At 39.9% G+C, this 24,445-nt stretch overlaps 1 protein-coding gene across 4 annotated transcripts in view; it reads left to right on the forward strand.

Annotated features, from left to right (window-relative positions):
* LOC127425323 (E3 ubiquitin-protein ligase znrf3-like) overlaps positions 1–24,445 on the forward strand; it is a 108,844-nt gene that overhangs the window by 35,871 nt on the left and 48,528 nt on the right. The window contains exon 1 of one of the 4 annotated variants that reach the window (XM_051671186.1): positions 12,424–12,755. The exons of 2 other annotated variants lie outside the window; for them this stretch is intronic. In XM_051671186.1, coding sequence (XP_051527146.1) covers positions 12,750–12,755 — 6 coding nt within the window. In that variant the 5' untranslated portion in view covers positions 12,424–12,749. Of the gene's footprint in view, positions 1–12,423; positions 12,756–21,615; positions 21,635–24,445 lie in introns of those variants that run through there. One more of the 4 variants, XM_051671201.1, reaches the window with a different exon arrangement.

Raw genomic sequence — 24,445 nt, forward strand, 5'->3', positions numbered from 1 at the left:
TTATATTATGTCTCTAAGCAGTCCAATGCCTGCTTTCACTTCATTCTCAAAAGTTTGAACAAAATATTTGAATCTTTGATTTTCAAACTGTTCTATCATCTTCACTCTTCACACATTCATACTTTTGTTCAATGATTGATGTATAGCAAAGTGCCTACAATTATTTTGTTTCCTTTCATTTTGATGTTCAGCCACCTCTGTCATGAGTGAGTGAATTGTTGTGCTTGACCCCCTCCCTTCCTTCCCCATTCTGACCCAATGCCTGCTCAATTTTCACATATTTTCACACCCCTTTCATGACCCTTTTTTTTTAAGTCTGAGGTGTGAGCAACTGGTGCTGAACTAGGGGGGTTTCATGAGGCTTTAAGAAGATGACGTATGCGTCGCCTCTTGACACAGTATTTTTGTACTGCATGCAAATCATGGTCCAAAAATCGAGAGTTCTGGTAAACCCCTGTGGCAAATTTGCCGCAAACTCTTCATTGTTGACACAGGTTTGCCACAGAAGTGTTTGCCAGTAGCAGCACATTGCCCATTGTTGCCAAAGGTTTTCTGCAGGTGCACCACTACCGGTGAAGAGCTGCAAACTTCTGGCAAAGATTTGCGGCAAATCCCAAGCTCATTTGCATGTGAAAATAATGAATTCTAGATTGTTCGTAAGGTTAACCCTGACAGATGAGAGAATTTTTACCCATTTTACTTAATCGGATATATGCCTTCAACCTTTCAACTAGTGTTGGTGTCTGTTTTATTTTATCAAATCATATCAGTAAACCAGTTAAAAAAGAAACAATTTACTAATTCATTGGACACTCAACCATGTTCCCAATGGTTCTCTTCATGGCATTTTACATGCTTGTTATTGTAATGAAAAAGTAATGTTCTTTATTACCATTTTAGTAGTACCTGTACTTCGGTACCAATTTGGTACTAAAATAAAAAAGCATGTAACAATACCATTGTTTCTGCAGTTACGGTTGTAGTGTCTCGACCTGTTGCATGTACTGTCAAATGCGCTTCACGGACAAAATGCTTGTTAGATACGGTTTTAATGTGAAAAGTGCGATTTACTCTAGTGATTGAAAAAGGTGGAACAAAACAATCAGGCATGCGTCAAAATATTGAATCTGAGCATTAGACCTTACAGTGCCTGTGTATTATTGTAATATTAAAGATGCTGTAAGTGATTTTAGCCATTCTGCTTCCACAAGATTGAGATGTTAAATTTGCCACACCCCCCCCCTTTCCAAAACCCTGCTGCCCAAAGATACAAAATGAGCTTTATTGAGGCCAACAACATGCAGGAACAGTTGTTAAAAACAACAGATGCAAAATAGCACCCTCAATTGACAACTGTCATGAACAACATGGCATAAAAATGGTAGTAAAGCCTAAAGTATATTTCGCCTGTCCGCGCACAGTCTGTGTGCAGCCAGATTTTTCTGTCCATGCGGACTGTGTGTGGACAAATGCGCATGCGCAAGTTTGACTGTTGAGATAGAAGAGTCCACTAGGTGGCAATACGCACAGTTGGGCTGTACTGTTAAGCAGTAGTCGAAGAACATATCCTTCTCCATCGTTTTGTTGTTGTTGTTCTTGCTTCTGTAATGGCGAATCCTCAGTTTTTCTTCTTTATCCTTCAGAGCGGATGTCCTGTAAATGACAAGACTCGGTGCTGCTCTCGAACGTCTGGTAGCATATGACAAAGCAATTGTACTGCGCATTTGTCAAACTCGCCCACACGCGCTCTTCCGCGTGAGGTATACTTACAAAGCTGTGCGCACACAACTGTGCGCGAGACGAGACGGAACGGAACGTGCAAAGTGAAGTATACCTGGGCCTTAAGCCTCAATAATTCACTGAAACTACAATGAGAACGTACAAAATGATTGACAGGTCGAAAGCGTCAGAGACTGTGGCCCGCGGACACATTTTTATTTGCTGTTTACCGAGTCTAACCTGTGAGATATATCGCAACACTTATTTCAGTAATATCTTTCAGGGAGTAGGACATTTTTTTTGCATACTTTTCCATGACAAAAATCGCTTGGCACCTTTAATCGAACAAGAATATTGAAAAGAAAACCACTCAGTGTTCTTAATTTATTTGTTTAGTTTACTGTATTCTTGGTTCTATATTATTATAACGGTTTGCCTGTGGAATTACTAAAAACTTGAATCAGTGTTGTCGTAGAGCTGCATGATTCTGGATAAATTGAGAATCACAATTTTTCTGAAAAGATTCTGAAAAAAAAAAATGCTTGTTTCAGTGATTTACAAAACCTGGACATAGGGGTACTAAAAGTAACATGTAATTTACTAGAGATTATGACAAATGTTCTCTGCTTCAATCTATGCAAAAATGCTATAAAATTGTAAATCAAATATATAAATGTAAAATGTCCTAAGTCCATAAGAGGGTGCAACGAATATATTATAAACAGCACCTTGTTATTATTGGACAAAAAAATAAATAAAATCCTGTTTAAAAATAAATGCATAAAAATGATATTTCAAACATGCTATGTAAAAAGCAAAATGAGCAGAAAAAAAGCTTCATTAACAGTTCTATGTTAACTTTGTATTGCGCTGGTAAGCAAATTGCAAAAATTATTTTGCAAAAGTATTTTTTTTTCTATAAATATTAACAATGAGGCCTTCAGTGTTTCTCTTGTAAAACTTGCTTCAAGCTTGTAAAGGAATTAAATAGAGAACAGAGTAAAGAGTGCTTTAAGTTTTTCAGCAACAGTATCAATTAAACATTACAAAAATTATAATATAAAACATAAAAAAAAGTAATTTAATGCAAAATGAAACTACTTAAATATTTGACACTCTTTACTGTGTGATTATTAGATATACTGCATCAAATCAGTATTAATGTAAGAATACTTGAATGCCTATAACAGACAGCATGAAGCTTATATATATTTAGACCGCACAGATCAAACATTAACGGCTGTGTTTGCTTTAATATTTCGTCAAGACAACACAGATTTAATACCGTCTGTTTACACTGATTATTAATTAACAGCTTTGTTTACATTAATATCACCTAAAGAGGGGTATTTTGATTAACAGTGCAGATTCTCATGCAGGAGCGCTGCATTCATCACAAGACAAAAGCGCATGGGCAGACACGCATGTGAGCGTTTGAGATCAAACAGCGCACAGGTAGTGACTTTAGTCATCTTGGTAATTCCAGTATTTTTGTAGTATCGGTGGCTATTAAAATATTGAACTGAGCAGAGATTCTGTCACACTCCTAGATAATCGTGGTTGCACCCTGCATGTATAAACCACTGTGCTGGGCAAACGTCTTCAGCCGTTGCGTTTAAGTTTATTTAGCATCTCGTGCAGGAGCGCTGTGTTTTGTAGATGACGTATAAAGTTTATCAACATTTAAAAACACGTCTTGAAGTGAAATTCAAATGACAAAGGCATGCCCCGTGACGGGAACGTTAATATACATTGCAGAATCGTTGTAATTTAGAAATGAGATTGCGTGGGTGTCTGAATCGAGATCGCGATCTTTTAATGATTAATCGTGCAACTCTATTATTTACATTTAATATTTAACTTTTTAAAATTGGCTAAAGAAGTGTGTTCAATAGCTTATTTTCTCTGTGGTATTGAAATTGTTATTGAGAATTGTGAAATTTAACTGTTATTTTGTACCAGCTACTGATATTTTGATAATTTGACAACCCTAGTATTGATAAAGATTTACCAATTAAATTTCTGATTCACAAGCTTATGATTCCAATTCTGATACAATTTGATTAGATTCAGATTCATTTGAGTATATTTCAGTTATAATGTCCATTTAAATTTTCTATGAAAGAAATTCTCTCAGTGCTGAAAATAAAGAAAAGCTTGGTACATTTTGAAAATAATTTTTTTTTAAAATTCAACTATGCAGTTAAATTGCTATTTATTAAACTGATATAATAATACAAAATAAAAAAAAAAAAAAACTGAATTAAACTTTTTAAAGATCTTGTGATTTTACAAATCATAATGAGGATCGTTCAAATGAAGATTGCGATTAATCTAAAAATGTATATTTTAACCCAGCCCTATTGTCAAATGTTGCATTTTGATTCCAAAGTTTCAATTTTTGTGTAGAGCCCATTCACACCTGTTATAAAGATGCATCTCGGGTGATCTGATCACATGTGGTCAGGGGAGACATATGCTTTTTTACACCTGGTTGCTTAAATCTGTCCCTTGTGACCACTTGTGTTGGGATTTTAAATGGGGGTCTCCGATTTCACGATGACATCAACCACTATTTCAGTGTGTTACTGCATGATAACCACAAAAAAAGTAATAAAAGACCAGGAAAAAAAAAACATGCGGAGTGTTTCTCCCAGATGCAGTTGAAATTTAAGCACAAACGCAACATTTCAAGCAGAATTATCAGTTATCTTTTTTGGAATACCTGTAATAAGTGAGCTTCAGATGTACGTGCTTCCTGTCAGTGTCCTTAAATGTTGACATAGACACACTGAAGATGTTCTCGTGCATGTATATGTAAGCGCTGTTTCAAATTTTCCAATTGGATGGGTATTTCCTTTGAAAGCTGCACATAACCATCAAAGTTTAAAACTTGTTTTAGTGCAGTGTTTGATTGGCAGGGGAGGTCTTATGTTCGGGACTCATCAGGCCGGATTAGCGTATACACCTCAAATGCGATGTGATCACAAAACATATTGCACCCCATTTACACCTATATTTAGTGACCACTTGAAATGCATCTTAATACCATGTGTACACGGGGTCCTGCAGTCAAGTGACGTTCAAACACTTCGTGGATCAGTTCGAAGATTTAATCATTAAAAAGAACCAGCTCAAAATAACTATTTGTTTGCAAAATAGAGAATAATCATTTTTAACATGCCTCACGCAGGCTTGAAGTCAAGAGGAGGAACTGCTCATTACAATGAGTGAACTGACTTTAAAGCTGAAAAGCCCATTTTCTGGCAATATCACCTTCAGTGGTAGTTGACCATTAGCCCACCTTTAGTAAATGGCATACTCTGATCCTTCCTGTGTTACCTCTGTGTGTGATGTGAACATTGTTGAGACGATTGATGTTTAACTCTTGAGCTTTTGAAGTGCTGCTTTACTCAGACCTCTTGGTGCTCTCTGTGTTTGCCAAGCAGACATACTTGGCTTACCTTTGGCAGAGGGTTCTGTAGTATTCTGGATCGGAACAAAGCGCTGTTTGTGTAGCCTTCCCGAATTTCTGCAATACAAATGTTGGGTGGAATTCAGTGGACCATCCGTGCCCTGCCCCACCCCAGCCCACCACTTACCCCAGAAGACCTTCTACAGTCCTTAAGAAGAAGCCTTGTCTTTTGAAGGAACCATAGTGGTTGTGGATTGTGAATTGTATCTGCTTTGGTTTATGTTGACCTTTCTTGGTTTCTGGTCCATTTGTAGACCAGAAACCAAGAAAGATTCTGCTCTGTTTCTTCTTTAATCTTGCTAGTATATTTACAAGCACTGGGGTTTATATCTGTGTGGTATTATGTGTGTGTGTGTGTGTGTATGTTTGTAGTCCTTGCAAATAAGCTCTTTGCTTGTGTGTGTGTGTGTGTGTGTGTGGTGGTGGTGGTGGTGGTGGTGGTGGTGGTGGTGGTGGTGGTGGTGTATGTTTCCCGTCAGCATTGTTTACTTGCCTCACCAAAAAGAGTGCAAGCACATGTGGCTAAGCTCCAATACTTGAATTTATTTTTTTATTTCAGGAACACTGTCTAGATCAAACTCTTGCTGTCTTGCTGAGGTGCAAGGCTAATTTTCACAACTTTTCTTGATTTACAGAGTTTAAAGCAATGTTTTTTGTTTTAGTTTTTTTTGTTTTATACCTTTGAGAGTTTTATGAAGCTACTTGGATACTATTTAAGTATCTTATATCCATCAGCTTTTATAAAGTGGTTCTTAATTGTGGTTGACTGGTAGTACTTCGAAATCAAGTCAATACTAAAATGTAAATATATTTTATATTAAGTATTACATACAAGTGACAACACTGGCCTTTGAACATTATTATTATACCAAATACTCCAAATACATAGTTCGGTACCTACATGCTTTTTGGCTGCTACTTTTAAACTTTTGTGCGTATTCGCGCATGCAAGAAGAGTGTTCGCGACTGCCGATTGCGGCTGTGTTTGTAACCCCTGTGGTGTTAATGAAGATGCAATAAATACAAATATTGCCTCCATTGCTAATTCAAAAGAGTCACTTTAGAACAATTAATGATTGCTTGAGCTGTTTCTAGGAAGTTATTAGAGGAACAATGACGTTATTTGTTTGTGTGAAAAAGAGAGTGCGACTGAGACACCCAAGCAGTGATTAACAGTAATGCTAAAGCTATTAGTTTAACTGTATTCCTCAGCTGTAGTTTGGTAGTAATCCACTCTGAGCAATCGAAGACTGATGCTGCCTATCGGACGTGCTGTTGGAAATAACATACAAGTATTCCACTTTTATTTTGACACCGAAACAGAAACCCTCTCCACGCCATGTTGAAAGCTTACGTGTCCTCCAAACTCTGAAACCTTGGGTATCAGATGTTTGTTTTCTCTATCTGTCACAACTCTCAGCTGTGTTTGGCAGTAATGCTGAAGCTGTTAGTTTAGCTCTATTTCTCAGCTATAGTGTAGTAGCAACAGTTTTTATCTATATCATGTTTAAATTTACAGAGATAGTGTTTAGAAGGGTATATTCTATGAATGAGTTTAAAATAGACCTTTTTAAGCGTGTTTATCAAATAATGGTTGGGGAAAAGCCAAACTTTTTTCCATTTAACATTGTTCACAAATTGATTCCGGTATGAAATTACATTTGGTTGAGTAACAATGTCTTTTTCGAATAGAGCTCTCACTGATCTGTTATTACCTACAAAAGAATATCTTGATGTAAGTGGAGGAAGTTGTTGGTAGTTTAATCTCCTTTGTTGTCTGTATAGCATGCACACTCCAGAAGGCATGGCACCAAAGACCGTTGCATATTCCCCTGGTGGTACAGGAATATTGTAATGTGCTAAGAATTCATCATATGTAAAAAGAAATCTTTCTGTGTTGAATAACTGATCCACCAATACAGTGTTATTTCGGAACCAATTTTCAAAAAACATATTTTTTTTGCTTATGCAAAATGTCCTTGTTATTTCAGATGAGGTATTTGTGGGGTGAACAATTTTGCTTGTAAATCAAGCTCCACGCCAAGAAAGCTTGGCGGTGAAATGCTAACAGTTTTGCAAGAATTTTGTTGATATTGCAGGAATTTGTTGATATAACTTGATTCAAGTACTGGAGCTCACTGTTGTATAAATTTCAATATTTCATCAAAGCATGGCCCCATATATATCATAGTTCTGGGCTAATCACCAAATATCAGTTGACTCTAGAACCGCCTCTGGGCCAAGCAGGCTCAGTTATTGGCCGATGCTGATAAATATTGGCTAATTAATTGGCCAATATATCATGTATCACTAGTTCTAAAGCTATTTTGCTAATCTATTTGGAGTTTCATTTATATAAGAGGAGCTGTTTCATCTGTTTTGAAACAATTTTTTAAACATTTCCTCCTTTTATGGCCATCCTTTTCCCCATTGCTCGCTCACTCTTCCTTTTGATCTTTCTTTTCATGCCTTCCTCTTTATTCATTTGTGATTTGCGCTGGCCAGCTGTTTTTCCAATGCTCTGCTCTTTTGTTCTTTGTGACCTCCAGGACTCTGTAAGCGCTCACCTCACTTGGGTCTGCCCGGTGGCAAGCGGCTTGATGTGGACATAGTTTCTGCTGCAAGCCCCACTCTCCCAGGCAACCACCGTCTTTGTGTTCTTCCCTTCACTGTTTGCCTTGGGTCTGTTTCTTGTCCCTGGCCCTCATTTGTTTTCTCTGTTCCTCTTTCTTTCTCTCTCGCTGCTGGTCTATCTATCAATCGCTCTCGGTGTCTTTCTTTGACTCGTCACTGGTCTTCTCCCCCCCCTTTTCTCTGGGGATTGTCCCTGTTTGATCACTGTAGGGGGTGGCTCAGGGCCCCAAGGGCTTTTGATATGGTCACTTTGGCACTGGCCACTCCATCCGGCATTCACTGAAATGACTGGCCATGACAACATGTGTTGTTGAGGTCTTTGATTTATTTATTTTTTTTCATTTTTTTTTCTTCATTTTTTTAAATGTACTGCTTGATGTGAAGGAAAGGATGGGATCCCCTGTTGTTGCTCCACTCCCCCCACCCCCCAGTCCTTTAATAGATACTGGCCCTGTGAATAGAGGCTTGTGTTGGAACAGATTTTCTTGTTGCTGCAAATAACTGTCGCTGCAGATTTGTTCAAAGAGTGGAAGGTGGCACTAAAAGATACGCAAATGTTCTCTCTACTAGTTCAAGAAGCAACCAGTACTGTATATGTATGTATGTATGTAAGTATGTATATGATATGAGAAACGTCCCTTTTTCAGGACACTGTATTTCAAAGATAATTTTGTAAAAATCCAAATAACTTTACAGATATTTATTTTAAAGGGTTTAAACAATGTTTTCCATGCTTGTTCAATTAACCATAAACAGACACTAACAGCTTACAGACGGTAGGCAATTAAGGTCACAGTTATAAAAACTTAGGACACTCTGAAAAACACCAAAAGAAAGATGCACAAGGTCCCTGCTCATCTGCGTGAACGTGCCTTAGGCATGCTGCATGGAGGCATGAGGACTACAGATGTGGCCAGGGCAATAACATGCAATGTCCGTACTGTGAGACAGGAAGGACAGCTGATCGTCCTCGCAGTGGCATACCACGTGTAACAACACCTGCACAGGATCGGTACATCCGAATATCACACCTGCAGGACAGGTACAGGATGGCAACAACAACTGCTCGAGTTACACCAGGAACTCACAATCCCTCCATCAGTGTTCAGACTGTCCGCAATAGGTTGAGAGAGGCTGGACTGAGGGCTTGTAGGCCGGTTGTAAGGCAGGTTCTTACCAGACATCACCGGCAACAACGTCGCCTATGGGCACAAACCCACCTTCGCTGAACCAGACAGGACTGGCAAAAAGTGCTCTTCACTGATGAGTCTCGGTTTTGTCTCACCAGGGGTGATGGTCGGACTTGCTTTTATCGTCAAGGGAATGAGTGTTACACTGAGGCCTATACTCTGGAGCGGGATCGATTTGGAGGTGGAGGGTCCGTCATGGTCTGGGGTGGTGTGTCACAGCATCTTCGGACTGAGCTTGTTGTCATTGCAGGCAATCTCAATGTTGCGCATTACAGGGAAAACATCCTCCTCCCTCGTGTGGTACCCTCCCTGCAGGCTCATCCTGACATGACCCTCCAGCATGACAATGCCACCAGCCATACTGCTCATTCTGTGCGTGATTTCCTGCGAGACAGGAATGTCAGTGTTCTGCCATGGCCAGCGAAGAGCCCGGATCTCAATCCCATTGAGCACGTCTGGGACCTGTTGGATCGGAGGGTGAGGGCTAGGGCCATTCCCTCCAAAAATGTCCGGGAACTTGCACGTGCCTTGGTGGAAGAATGGGGTAACATCTCACAGCAAGAACTGGCAAATTCGGTGGAGTCCATGAGGAGGAGATGCACTGCAGTACTTAATGCAGCTGGTGGCCACACCAGATACTGACTGTTACTTTTGATTTTGACTCCCCCTTTATTCACGGACACATTATTCCATTTCTGTTAGTCACAAGTCTGTGAAACTTGTTCAGTTTATGTCTTTTTATGTTCATACAAATATTTACACGATAAGTTTGCTGAAAATACAAGCAGTTGAAAGTGAGAGGACGTTTCTTTTTTTGCTGAGGAAAAAAAAAAAACATATATATAGTTTTTTTTTTTTTTTAATGGGTTAAGTCCGCAAGTCACTTAAGAATTTGTGTGTATTAATGTGCCAGCAAACCCTCTTGACTTGATTGATGAATAGAATCTGGAAGAGCCACTTGGACTTTGCCCAACCTCTTGTGCAGAGAAAAGGAGTTGCAGTGAATGCAGTCCATTAAATATTTAAAGAAGAAATCTCTACAGTCACCCTTAGGTGAATTCTTATATTTCATAGGGACTTAGAGGTCCACACTGTTTGAGTACTCAGGCTGAGTGTGATGCCTAAGCAATGACTCCCTCCTAATTAAAAAGCGTAATGTGAGTCGTTGAGATGGCTGATTAAATTCATGCAGGGATTAGGCTTGGCTGTGCAGCTGATCTCCCCGAGCAAAGGGTTTTGATGTGGGCTGCTGCATATGTGGAGGAGGGCTCAGGGCCTGCCAGGTCAACGGCCAGAGATCAAAGCCATACCATTCATCCCATTCCTCAACAATGTTTCCATAATGCTGTCTAAGACTAATAGCAAGGTCTGACTGCTCGACAGCTGCGGCACGGAGAGAATGGAGGATTGTGATTTGTTGTAGGTGTTGGTTGGAAGCATTCTGATTTGTCTTATTTTATTTTGGGGTTCATTTTCTTCATTTATAGATGTTTGGTCTCCGTTTTCCCAGAGAGTAAATAATCAATTGGTCTTCTGCTGCATTCTTGTTTGTTTTTGACAGCTTTCTATTTGTTTTTCTCTTTTATTAATTTCCTTTGCGTCAACATAAACTTGAAACCACAGTGTCTGAAATTGCTTACCCCAAAGAGAACATTTGGACTGTTCTGTGTTTTTGATAAAACTTTAAACCATCAGCAACCAACCACAATCAAATGAATGTCAATTTAGGTCATTTTCTGGTTTCACAAAAGCATAGACCTCTGAATCTGTGAAGCAGAAAAAAGCTGATGTAATGGATTTAAGAAAATTTCCAAGGGGAGTTGAACCTCTTCACCTCCTCCACCTCCCCCTTACACTTCTTCCTTGACCAACCCAGATCCCTCCATCAGCAACAGCCAAATATGGAGATCTAAAATATTTTATTGGTAGATCTCCTTTCAGATCTCTGATCAGATGCACATGCCACTCAATATGATAGCTGGTGAAATGGAAACATTCAGTACATTTATTTGCACAGTTGTAATAAAGCTACGGGGGTTTTGCGTAGTCTAGCTACAGTCATCATCTGTCTGTCCGTCCAAGTATACATGACAGCAATTCTTAGTCGAATATTTGAAGGAAGGACGTCAGCTAAGAAAGTGTTAAATACCTGTTGTGTATCACCTCTGTCTTTTGGAGCTTGCACACAATGGCAAGGCAATTGTAATCCGATTAATGTGTTTACATGCTGGACGAAGCCAAGTTAAAATTGCTTTATATAGGTGCATTAGTTCGACTTCATAAAAATTGGACTGATACGATTTTAGTCCGACTTTAGACGAACTATTGTTTTAGTCCGACTGAAATCAAACTTTTAAAGTACATGTAAACAGTACTGATTTAGGGGAGTCAGTGGTTTGATTGTGTGGAGGTGTGGGGGAGGGGGGAAGAGAGAGACTAGTGAAACAGATGTGGGGTGAAGAATGAGAAGAGAAATCCCAGCCTTGGCACTCGTGCATGGTCTCTGTTTTTTGTTCCCTCAGCATTGCAGGTTTCTTTTGTACTGAAAGCAACGCCTCCAGATTCCTTATAGTCAAGTATCAAAGACATGCTCTGCCTCAGAACAAGAGACTAATGTGTAGGATGGGTGTGAGCAAGAAGTCTTGAGTTAATCTCTTAGATTTGTAGAGGGGAAAAATTATTTCTTCTCATGAAGAAATATTGGTGTAAGTGTGTTAGCCTGCACAGAGAGACTTGTCCAACCTGATCTCTATATACACTCTTACGTAAGTAATTGAATAGATAAAGGGCATTTAAAAATTTGGGGGTTGTGAAGAGTCTGCTTCCTCCCAACACAAAATTATTTTATACTTAGAGGGATAGTTCAACCACAAATTATAGATCTCCCATCATTTACTAAACCCCTGTCTTTTTTAAACCTGTATGACTTTCTTCCTTGGAACATACAAGGAGATGTTAGGCAGAATGTTAGCTTCAATCACCATTCATTTGTATTGTATGTAAAAAAGATGCACTGAGGGGGCTTTCACATGGGCAGTTTAGTTCGAAACAGAGCACGGTTCGCATGAAAAATTGGTAATGTGAAAGCTGTCATGCGGACCGGGGAGCGCACCGCGATACCGAACCCGAGACTACCTGTAGAAGGTGGTCCGAGTTCGGTTGCAATGGAACTGTAGCGTGATTCGCGTGAATGTGAAAGCAACTCGGACTCGGGTGCGCACTCGTTCAGGAAGTAAAGTAACCTGTGCATGCGTTTTAGCCGATGACGACATCATTAGTTTCGACTAATAAATATAGGGTATAATAGGAGATGACCGTGGCAATAACTTCACCTTGGACAGGAGCGTGAGTAAGCGTGCAGTGTAAACAAAGATGCAAATGAATTCCTTGCAATCAGCTGTCTCCTCAAAAAATGCCGTTTGTGAGCAGCAGCAAGCCGCCTTCCCCTGGACATCTGATGAGTTACACCATGAAGCGCACATATACGCAGTTGTCGTTCACTCTGCTCTGCATAATGATGAGTTGCGTTGTGTTCTCCATGCGTGTTTGTGATGAAGTAAGATGAACGCAAATGGACTGGGGTTCGATAGAATCAAGTGAGTGTGAAACCAGACCAACGCTGCCCAGTGTGAAAGCCCCCTGAAAGTGAATGGTGTCTGGGGAAAACACACTGCCTAACATTTCCTTTTGTGTTCCGATGAGGAAAGAAAGTCATAAGGGTTTGGAACAACATGAGGGTAAGTGACAAATTTCATTTTTGGGTGAACTATCTCTTTAGGTACAGTTCTTACTGTACAGTCATATGTATTGTAATTTAATCCCAGAAAACCTAAAATATAAACTCAGCAAAAAAAGAAACGGCCCTTTTTCAGGACACTGAAAAAATCCAAATAACTTTACAGATCTTTATTGCAAAGGGTTTAAACGATGTTTTCCATGCTTGTTCAGTGAACCATAAACAATTAATGAACATGCACCTGTGGAATGGTCGTTAAGACACTAACAGCCGACAGACGGTAGGCAATTAAGGTCACAGTTATAAAAATTTAGGACACTAAAGAGACCTTTCTACGGACTCTGAAAAACACTAAGAGAAAGATGCCCAGGGTCCCTGCTTATCTGCGTGAATGTGCCTTATGCATGCTGGGAGAGAGGCTGGACTGAGGGCTTGTAGGCAGGTCCCTCCAGCATGACAATGCCACCAGCCATACTGCTCGTTCTGTGCTTGTTTCCTGCAAGACAGGAATGTCAGTGTTCTGCCATGGCCAGCGAAGAGCCCGGATCTCAATCCCATTGAGCTTGTCTGGGACCTGTTGGATTGGAGGGTGAGGGCTAGGGCCATTCCCCCCAGAAATGTCCGGGAACTTGCACGTGCCTTGGTGGAAGTTAGTCGCATCACACAGCAAGAACTGGCAAATCTGGTGCAGTCCATGAGGAGGAGATGCACTGCAGTACATAATGCAGCTGGTGGCCACACCAGAAACTGACTGTTATTTTGATCCCCCCCCCCTTTGTTCCGGGACACATTATTCCATTTCTGTTAGTCACATGTCTGTGAAACTTGTTCAGTTTAAGTCTTAGTTGTTGAATCTTTTTATGTTCATACAAATATTTACACGTCAAGTTTGCTGAAAATAAAAGCAGTTGAAAGTGAGAGGATGTTTCTTTTTTTGCTGAGTTTATATCACATTAGTTTAGATTTTGCCATTGATTACGGGAAAATTTCAATTTAAATGTGATTATTGTTGGCTTTAATCTTAAAATGACAGTATTGATGATTGTGGTTCACTACTAAAAACTATATTTTTTTCTTCTGTCAAAATTGAGAGCATATCTATTTTTTTCGTGCTGCTTTGTTCCTTTCCACCCCTGGCATTGAAACAGCTATTCATGTTTTGAAGCGCTTCCAAATAGCTTCCGGCACTGCTGTGTATGGCGTCCAAGGTTCCCCCTTAAGGAATATACCAGAGGTCTTGGCTGTTCTTAAATTTTACCTGTCTTTCTCTTTCCTGCTCTCATAATCCCAGGAAATGACTTGACTTTGTTTTTACATTATTATTTCCTCTGGAATATCATCAACCAAACTAGTTACTGGAATGGTATTTACTACAAGTTTTCTGGAAAGATGAGCTACTCGAAGGAAAAGGAAAATATTCATCAAAACCAAAGAGGCCAAGACAACTTTTGATAGCCTAAAAGTCCACTATGTAAAGCCAGTGCTTGGGAGATTTATGGAGGTTCTAGAAACTTTTGAACGGATCTAAACCTGGAAGTCACACCTCATTAACTGATTGTTTACTTGCGTCCTTGCATACTTTGAATGCAAGCATAATGAAATTGGACGTGACCTTCAATTTAATCCACATGTTGCCACATAGCTCTCCATCCAGCCATCTTAGTCTCATGTGCAAAATCAGTCCATAAGCTTTTACCTGGAAATGCGGAAAGTCAGTTTGCAGTAGTTTGTTCATACTGAAACATTCTGAACAAGGCTTTTAATTTTAAATTCAAATATTTGTTAAATTTAAGAGAAAAATGCACATTCAAATAATAAAATGAGCATTCAAATTTTGGATGTGTGCTAAGCACTGATGATGACTTGTGGGCTGTTCAGACCGTTCGCATTCCCAGGTCTCCAGACTGCGACTAAAATGGTCACAAATGCTCAAAAAAAATAATTGCAACAATAATTTAAAAACTAGTCACTATTGGTGACAGTCGGGAAGACTTTTTGTGAGTTCAAATGCGGTTTCATCAGATATCTTGTGAGTTATTGAATTACAGCTTCAGAGTGCTTGCCAGTGTGTCTTATGCCGTTTTCACCCTTTAACTGAGATTAGCTCTTTGCACACAACAACAAACACAGTGCGAGCCAAGATGTCCAAACAAATGACTCTTTTGAACCAGGTCTTTTTAATGAACCACCTAAAAAGATTCAAGAAACAGGTTTGAACTCAGGAGCTCAGGTTCGTTGTTTGAATCAGTCACTTTCTCCGTGAATCATACAGTGAATCAGCCGTCAGTATGTTCGCTATTGGGAGCACCTGGGAGCGCAGACATATCAAAATAAGAGGATTTCGGGCTTGTTTATAATGAAAAGGCCCACGTTATGTAACAAATCTTGCTCTTTTTTTTTTCTAGTTATTTTGAGGATTTTAGTAACACAATAAACTGTTTCTGGGATTTAATTCAATTTGGACTCTTGTAGGCCTGGGTAGCTCAGTGGTAAAGGACTCTGGCTACCACCCCTGGAGTTCGCTAGTTCGAATCCCAGGGCATGCTGAGTGACTCCAGCCAGGCTTCCTAAGCAACCATATTGGCCCCTTTGTTAGGGAGGGTAGAGTCACATGGGGTAACCTCCTCGTGGTCACTGTAATGTGGTTCGTTCTTGGTGGGTCGCGTGAAGCCTCCACACGCGCTATGTCTCCATGGCAACGCGCTCAACAAGCCACGTGATAAGATGCTCGGGTTGGCGGTCTCAGACACAGAGGCAACTGGGATTCGTCCTCTGCCACCCGGATTGAGGCGAATCACTACGCGACCATGAGGACTTAAAAAGCACATTGGGAATTGGGCATTCCAAATTAGGTGTTTTTATATACATATATATATATATATATATATATATATATATATATATATATACACACACACACACACACACACACACACACACACACACACACACACACACACACACACAATTGTGTAAGTTTGCATCCCCATTGCAGAATCTCCAAAATGTTTATCATGTAAAAATGAATAAGAGGGATCATACGAATTGCAAAAATTATTTATTAAACTTAGAATAGAAATTATTTGTACTGCCCTGTTAACGCTTTGACGTATAATATATTTTCATATTCCACAAGACAAAATAACTGAATTTACACAATTGATCCAGTTTAGAAGTTTACATCCCATTAGATCTTAATATGGTGTGTTGCTTCCTTGATGATCAATGACTGTTTGTATCATTTGTGCATGAGTCCTTGCTTTGTCCTGAAATAAACAAAAAAACAACACGTTCTTTCAGAAAAACACGTTCTTTGGTTCCCAGTATCTTCTGCACATTTGAGTTCTTCCCAAACGTGGCTTTATGATGTTGATATCCAGCTTTTGACACTTAGGACAATTCAGGGACTCTATTAGGCAACTTTTACAAAAGGCGCAAACATTCATTGATACTCAAGAAGGCAACACACTATATTAAGAACCAAGGCGATGTAAACTTTTGAACCGGGTGATTTGTGTAAATTGTCATTATTTTGTAACAAATAAAACAGAACGCAGGTATTTCGAGACATGTTAAAAAGGCTGAATTTCCTTTTAAATTGACACCACGTCTAATAAAACGCAGTGTTCCTGCACAAGATTTTGAAACGGCTAGTTTTAAATTGACACTGCATCTAATAAAACGCAGTGCTCCTGCACGAGATTTTGAAACAGCGAGACATGACGCAACACTAAAAGACCACTGTCTAGCCCATGTTTACATAGAAGAAGACAGATGTGTTCAGAGTAAATGTCCCTGAGGTGAAGGCCTTTTGCGGTTTTGTCTTGACAGTGCTTTGATTTGCTCTTATGAGCATCTTGCTGCATAAGCATTAGGTACGTACATGTTTTTAATGAAAAACACCAGCTGTATTTTGAAGCTTGAGTCCGTGGTAATACTGTGGTTACTGTTACACACTGGTTAGTTAACATTTTACACACTTTTGTTAACAGCTGGATATGTTCTTTGCTATAATCAATAGCTATCACACGGTGCTGTCTGGTTTAAATTAATTTGTTTCGCCCTCTTGTAGACATAGGAGTTGACGTCGATTTAAAAATCAGATGTCTTGTAGATTTTCCTCCCCCTACCTGAAATAATGTCTTTTAAAATTTGAATATAATTTTACTAATGTATCTGTGAAAAATTTGAATTTAGTTTCTCAGCCTTGTGGACAGCCCTAATTCTTGCAAAAAAAAAATAAAAAATCTGTTCGCAACGCATATAACAGAACGCAGGTGTCTCATAACTTTTAAAAGTTTTTAAAGGTTTTTTTTTTTTTTACTGACTGGAGGTGGTATAAGAGTCAAAAGCGTCTGTCTAGCACATGTTTACATAGAAAAACAATGGAAAATGAGCACGGATGGACACAAAAGCGCTTTTGGTGTAAACGGACCTTCAGGCTCTCCTAAGGAAAACAAAGCTAAGGCAACAGAAACTTGATCTAAGCTGGTGACAAACCAAAGGCGCAAAGGCAACACTATGGTAAGCAGGAACTAGAGTGTACCCTTTTGGAATGAATGAGTCTGTGGAGGTGCAGAATACATTCCCTTCTTCTAGAGTGCTTGATTTTCCATGGCTGTACATTCTTGAATCCTATCATTCAGCCGGCATTTATCTTTGTAACTTGAGACTGAGTGAGTCCAGAGACTAGAGTAAGCTTTGAAGGATCTGCCAGTGATTGGCTGTGGGATACTCCACCCCTTTTTCTTGACTGGCCCTTGATGGGGTTGAAATTTTCTTTTTCTTTTGACTGACAGGTGGCAATGGCACAGTGGCTGGTTGTTGCAATCCTCTGGTTAATGGTGGGCTGTATGACCTAAGTTAGTCGCATTGCAGCTGAGCCAAATGTTATGTGTGTTTGTAAAGGGGTGGAGGGTGATGTTTGCGGTTGAGTTATGTATGTGTGAAGTTGTCAGGGAATGGGTGGATATTTTGACTGGTTTGTCTCTTGGGAGCTATGTTTTTGCTTTCTTTGAAAACAAGTCTCACATGAGCAAGAGCTCATCTGTTTTCTGTCATAATTGCAAAGGGAATGCAGTGCACCTTGTCTTTATACAAGGTTGTACTTTCTTTTTAAAACCCATGTTTACAAAATGTCAGTCAGAGCACTTAAGAGCTTAGTCCTTTTATCAGGTCTTGGCCGCCATGCATCGAATTCCCTGCTCGTGTCCATGCTGTTGATCTCTTAGCAGAAGGTCATTTCACGCAAGGAAAGGGATGCAGATGAGAGAGTTAGAGATGGTCTATATGGTGTTGACCTTTAAAGCGAGAGCTCCCTGGATCAGCTCAGTCATCTCGAGCTTTACTTCACCACTTTCAAGAGCCGACCCAATTGCCAAGCACTTGTTTAAGTGGTAAGATGTGCGGTTGTAGTATGAGTGAAAAGCTTTTGTGAACCCACACCACAAATGTCGCACCTGTTCTAACAACAAGCCCCTCTTAATTTCCTTGACATTTCTGTCGATCAAAACGGTAATAAATCATAAAATAATGACCAAATGATGGAGAAGTACAAATGCACGGTTAGACAAGTGCACTTTTGGAATGTTAAAGAGATGATTCAGGTGTGTCCTGGCAGAGTGTGTCAATCCACGGTGGTCTGCTGCATCCTCCACCAAAGCGCTCAGGGCAGTGGTGGCTCAGCGGTTAAGGCTCTGGGTTACTGACCAGAAGGTCGGGGGTTCAAGCCCCAGCACGCAAAAAGATGCCACCGTTGGACCCTTGAGCAAGGCCCTTGACTCTATCTGCTCCAGGGGCACCGTATCATGGCTGACCCTGCACTCTGACCCCAGCTTAGCTGGGATATATGAAAACAAATAAATTTCACTGTATATATGCAAAACATGTATGTATAATGTGTGACCAAAATAAAGGTTTCTATTCTTCTATTTCTTATCGTGAAAAAAATTGGCAATACGCAGCTTTATTAATGAGTTTTTGTTTTGTTTTTTGGTGAGTTAAAGATGAATTGAAGTGAATAGAAAGGTGAGAGAGGAAAGTCTTTGCCCCATTATACACTGCAACAAAATAATAATAAAAAATAAAACAATTATCCTCATTTTCTCCCAATTTGGAATGCCCAATTCACGCTACTTAGTAGGTCATCGTAGTGGCGCGGTTACTTGCCTTAATCTGGGTGGTTGCCTCCGCTTCTGAGACCGTCAATCCACGCATCTTATCACGTGGCTCGTTGTGCGTGACACCGTGGAGACTCACAGCACTTAGAGGCTCATGCTGCTCTCTGCGAACCACGCACAAATTACCACGCACCCCATGGAGAGTGAGAACCCCTAATTGCGAGCACGAGGAGGTTACTCCATGTGACTCTACCCTCCCTTGCAACTGGGCCAATTTGGTTGCTTAGGAGACCTGTCTGGAGTCTCTCAGCATGCCCTGGTTTCGAACTCGCGACTCCAGGGGTGGTAGTCAACCTCAATACTCGCTGAGCTTCCCAGGCCCCCACAAAATACGTTTTTGATTTGTTTTTGTTTTGGCTTGTTTTCCAATATAAAGATCTAAAACTCTTTTAAAACAACATATATTTTCTTTAGCAGCTATGGTGCAGAAGAAAATTTTTTTTTATCTGAGAATGTTGAATATAATATTAAAAATAAAAATATTTTAAAATATCTAAAAATCCTTAAAAAAAAAAAAAAAAAAAAAAGATGCATTCACCTGAGAAGCAGCATAAGATATTTAGACTTGCTTTTAGAGAATAGATCTTGAATATAAGTATATTTTGTCTTTACTGCACTCACAGATGTATAACCAAGTGAAAAAAATACACTTATATTTAAGATCTATTCTCTTAAAGCAAGTATAAATATCTTATGTTGCTTCTCAAGTAAATGTATCTTGTTTTAAGGATTTTTAGACTATTTTAAATGGAAAACAAGACAAAAACACTTGATAACAGTAGGATTTTTTTGCAGTGAATTTCTTTACTGAATTGATGTGTTGATGAATGATTGTGTCCTCTTTATTGTTAGAAAGCACGTTTAATACAACCTTTTAAGTCGGGGCACAAAGCGCTAAAAACACCAGCCAGTGAGCCTCGCGCATGCACAACAGCGCATCACTCGTTTATTCAGAAGCGCACATAGATCATGTTTATCTGTCTTTTTTTTTTTTTTTTTTCAATTTGGCATGCCCAATTCCCAGTGCGCTCTAGGTCCTCGTGGTGGCGTACTGACTCGATCAGGGTGGCAGAGGACGAATCTCAGTTTCCTCCGCGTCTGAGACTGTCAATCCGCGCATCTTATCACATGACTTGAGCGTGTTACTGCGTGGAGGCTTCATGCTATTCTCCGCGGCATCCACGCACAACTCACCACATGCCCCACCGAGAGTGAGAACCACATTATAGTGATCACGAGGAGGTTACCCCATGTGACCCTACCCTCCCTAGCAACCGGGCCAATTTCGTTGCTTAGGAGACCTGGCTGGAGTCACTCAGCATGCCCTGGATTTGAACTCGCAACTCCAGGGGTGGTAGTCAGCTTCTTTACTCGCTGAGCTTCCCAGGCCCCCCATTTATCTGTCTTTAATTGCAGATCACATATGACCATATCACCATTTTGGTCTTATTTTGATTAATTGTTCTGCCCTGAAGGATCGTGAAATTAGTCTAATGATGCGGTCTTTATGAAACTTAATGGCCAAATAAAAAGCATTTAAATCATCACGATATTCACAATATTATTTTATTTTATTTAAATAATCGCAAATATATCATGAATATACTATATGTATATCATCCTGTCCTAGTAAAGCCAAAGAGTTGTGGAAATATGATTTCCTGTTCTGGACCAGGTCTGACCATTTGGGTTAGCTTTCTTTAGGCTAGGCCTGGATGTACTTTTACTATACAGGGTATAGTTTTTCCACATGTCATTACGACTTGGCGCATGGCTGAGTGTTCTCTAGCCTTTCAAAGTATACTTTTTTACCACTAGCAGGCATGGATGTGTTCAACGCATGCTCACTACAACTGCTTTTTAAAATGCTATAGTACAGTCAACTGAGGGTGCATGTGCAGATGTAGCGCACAGATGTGGAGTGCCTGCTTGTCTAGAAAAACTGGGCTGTATGCGGAGAGTCCACGCGCACTGTGCTGATGACAAAATTGCGTCACACTCACTGTGCGTGAAAGGTACCAGCATGAGGAAAACTGAAGTACACTTTTGGCCTTTTCTAGCATATGCAGGTTTTAGATCAGCTATATTCTGCACAATTAACCCCTGGTCTTAATGCACATTTAAAATGGAGGTCATTATGGTATTAAAGTTCTTAACATTCTCTCTGCCTATATGGAATCTTATTTTTTGGTGTTCATTTTACCTTGTCTCTCCTCTCTCAAGCGTCAGACCATCTTGTTATTGCAACTACTCTGTTTGTCTTTGCAATATTTTTTGCAATGGGGGGGCCTGTACCTTGGCACTGGTGGTGGCAGCCATTCCTTGACACGAGAGCCCTGGTCTGCTCCAGCACTCTAATCGCATTCCAGCAGGCTGGGCAGTGGCTTGCTCTGCATTCCACTACTCTGGGGGCTTTCCAAGAGCCCTGTGCTGGCATTCCTCTTTGCCGGAACCTTCAAAGTAAGGGAGGGACTTCAAAGGCATCGGTGAGGCTAGATGTTGATGACTACAATCGTCTCAGCTACAGATTTACCCACCTCCTGAACTTCAAGAGCAGTTCTGGTGATATTCTGGCTTGCACTTTTGCCATCCTAGTCCATAAATCATGTCTGGTTAACCTTCGAGATATGCTAGTTGTTTTTGCACCTAGAGGTTGGAGTATGACAGGCTGAAGTAGGGCTGGGCGATATGGCAAAAAAATGTAATCTCTATTTTTTTTTTTTTTTTTTTCAACTTTTAAATGTACTTTAAATGAACGTGATTCAAATTGTGTGTTCTTTATTAGAATGCAAGGCAACCTGGTTAGAGAAATCCAAGTTCTTTTCATTATAGGAAACAAAGGTGTGCAAGAAAAATTTACAATTGCACCAAATGCACCACAGGGGGAAGTTGTCAACAGAGTGTAAATTTAAAATAAATTAAAATCTACTAAACCTAGATGTTCAGAAATATCTCTTAGCCAGTGCAGGTATTCATTTTATCTAAACCAAGTCTATCTAGAAATCAATATCTATAAATGATCAAGTTTATTTAGAATTTACTTATTGTATATCAAACAATTTGTGTGTATATTCATAAACCACTGCTGATAGAGACGCACCCTCTAGCGGTTCACGCTGAGCAGCGCAGCATTATGAAAAAAATCTATCATTTCAATTCAGCTAGCAAAGTTTGTCAAAATTATCGCTTGCCAAATGTTTGCTATAGATGCAGAACGCTTGAAACAAGTCACAGAACAAAGAAATAATTAGCGATCTATCTGAATCCTCATGGTAAAAGGAGCAGCAGATGTTTGTTTCTCCCATATATAGCCTCTCCATGATTTGAAATGAAGCGCCCATAACTGTCACTTAACTAATGCTTTTTTATGGGTAAAAAGAAAGGAGACCGTACATCAACATGTGCACGCCGAGGCCAGTTATGGTCTTAAGCCAGTGTTTACCTGCATGATGGACAAAGCTGAGCTACAGTCACACTGTGTACAATCGTACTGGGAATATTACCGCTGTCTTTTATATCAGTCTCCGTGTTGTTAACCTGTTGTGTTCATTTGAAGCGCACCACACACACGCAGATGATCATATCGGGAGCGGCATTAAGACAAACACTATGATTTATTTTTATCTTCTTTATTCAGCCTTTGGGGGATTTACAACATACCTAGCTTTAGCGTTTGCAATATTTTTTGCAAAATCTTGATTTCTGAAATCTGAAAATTGTGTCAGCGCAAATTCGAATTAATCGGAAAAATCTGAAACGCCCTAGCCCTAGGTTGAAGTGTGCATGTTGCTGTCATGAATCTTGTCTTTCTCAATCTGATGAGGCACTTGAAGTTGAATGGATTAAAGTGGTAGCAAGCTGATAAAGTTGTGTTGCATGGTGCAGATGACCTCAATTGTGAAAGGAATTGATTTGTGTGAATTTACTAATGTGAATTAACTCCTGTAGCTTAACTGGTAGAGCATGAAACTAACAAGGCTATTTGAGGTCATTGGTTCAATTTAAATAGAACATGTGAACTGATAAAACATGTGCATTGAATGTACTTTAAAGGCAAGAGTATAATTCGTTTTTCCGTGTACTGCTCCGTCTCGCACACATTCTTTCAATAAATACTCTACCACAAGCCCAAACGGATGCGTCGATGCATGTGAACTACGACTGCTTTGTGATACTCTTTTAGCACAGTAAACACCAGGCACATGCGCAGACGACAGACTGTTTGCTTGTCTAGAAAAAATAGGCTGTATGCAGACAGTCCATGACTACTATGCTGATGACAAAATTTGTGACGCGCAGTGCACAAGATGTACCAGCACACGGAAAACCAAAGTATACTTTGGTCTTAAGTCACTTTTGATTAAAGCTTCAATGCCAGATGCCAGGGAAATGTTATGATAATCCACTTCAAGTGGACATTTAAATGTAACCAAGCTGGTAGAGTGGACCTAGAATTCTTAGGAGAATATGGGTAATGTGAGGGAAAAACCCTTACATTACCCATATTAACCTGAGAATTCTAGTGTTCTTGTAATTGTCATGTTTATGTGCATTTGTTTTGTGTTTTTTCTGACTTTAAAGTGTCTCAAAGTAAGGGAGCATCATCCTCACTCCATTGATGTTTTAGTCTCTACTCAGTCTTTTAATAGACTCGCTAATCATTTCCCCTAGGCTAAAGCTGTTCGCCCTGGGGGCTTGATAATGCATATTTGAGTATTTACATGATATTAAGTGTTCGCTCTGGTCTACATTTTACCATTTGTTTGCTTATGTCGTACCTAAGGGGACAGTGTGTGAATGGTTTTCAAGGAGACCGCATTAGGGGACTTGGATCTCTTTTGGTTGTATGTTGAAATGGTTCTACTTGTTTTCCAGCCATCAACAATGCCCTCAGTAAGATGTAGCATGGTATGCACAACCTGCTCTCGACACTGAGCAAAGCTGAGAGAAGATGCTTGTGGTTGGTGTTTTGTGTATGATGTCACCACCTTCACGGTGTGCTTGATTTCTTAGGTACATGCATGGTTTCTCGGCATTAGTTTTTTGAGCCTTTGTTAGGCCAGAGGTGACTTTTGCAACTGTCGTTCCATCGTTTTTGTCCAGACGACAAAAGAGAGGAAGTCGCCTCCTTTGAAAAAGTGCCCAGTCTCCCTTTATGAGATAATATTACACCGTCAGAGCAGGCCCCACCTGCAAGGCTTCTCCAGCTGCCACACTGTAACTCTATCTGTGCTCTCCTTAAAGCTGCGATCCCCTTTGAAGTTATTTCCAGTGCTAGGGAAATGAGAAGACACAAGCAATCAGAGCTTCAAGCTCCTCCCCCTTCTTTTTATATGTATATTTAAAGGAATAGTTCTCTCAAAAAGGAAAATTATCATATTTACTTGCCCCCATGTCATTCCAAACCCAAACGATCTTTTCTTTTTGAATGTATACTGCACTTTGAGTTCCCTCCCTTTTCATTATGTTTGTTCTGATTGCGATATTGCTGTATTATAAATCAGAAATACGT

The sequence above is a fragment of the Myxocyprinus asiaticus genome, chromosome 3 (assembly GCF_019703515.2).
Source record: "Myxocyprinus asiaticus isolate MX2 ecotype Aquarium Trade chromosome 3, UBuf_Myxa_2, whole genome shotgun sequence".
Classification (NCBI taxonomy): Eukaryota; Metazoa; Chordata; class Actinopteri; order Cypriniformes; family Catostomidae; genus Myxocyprinus; species Myxocyprinus asiaticus.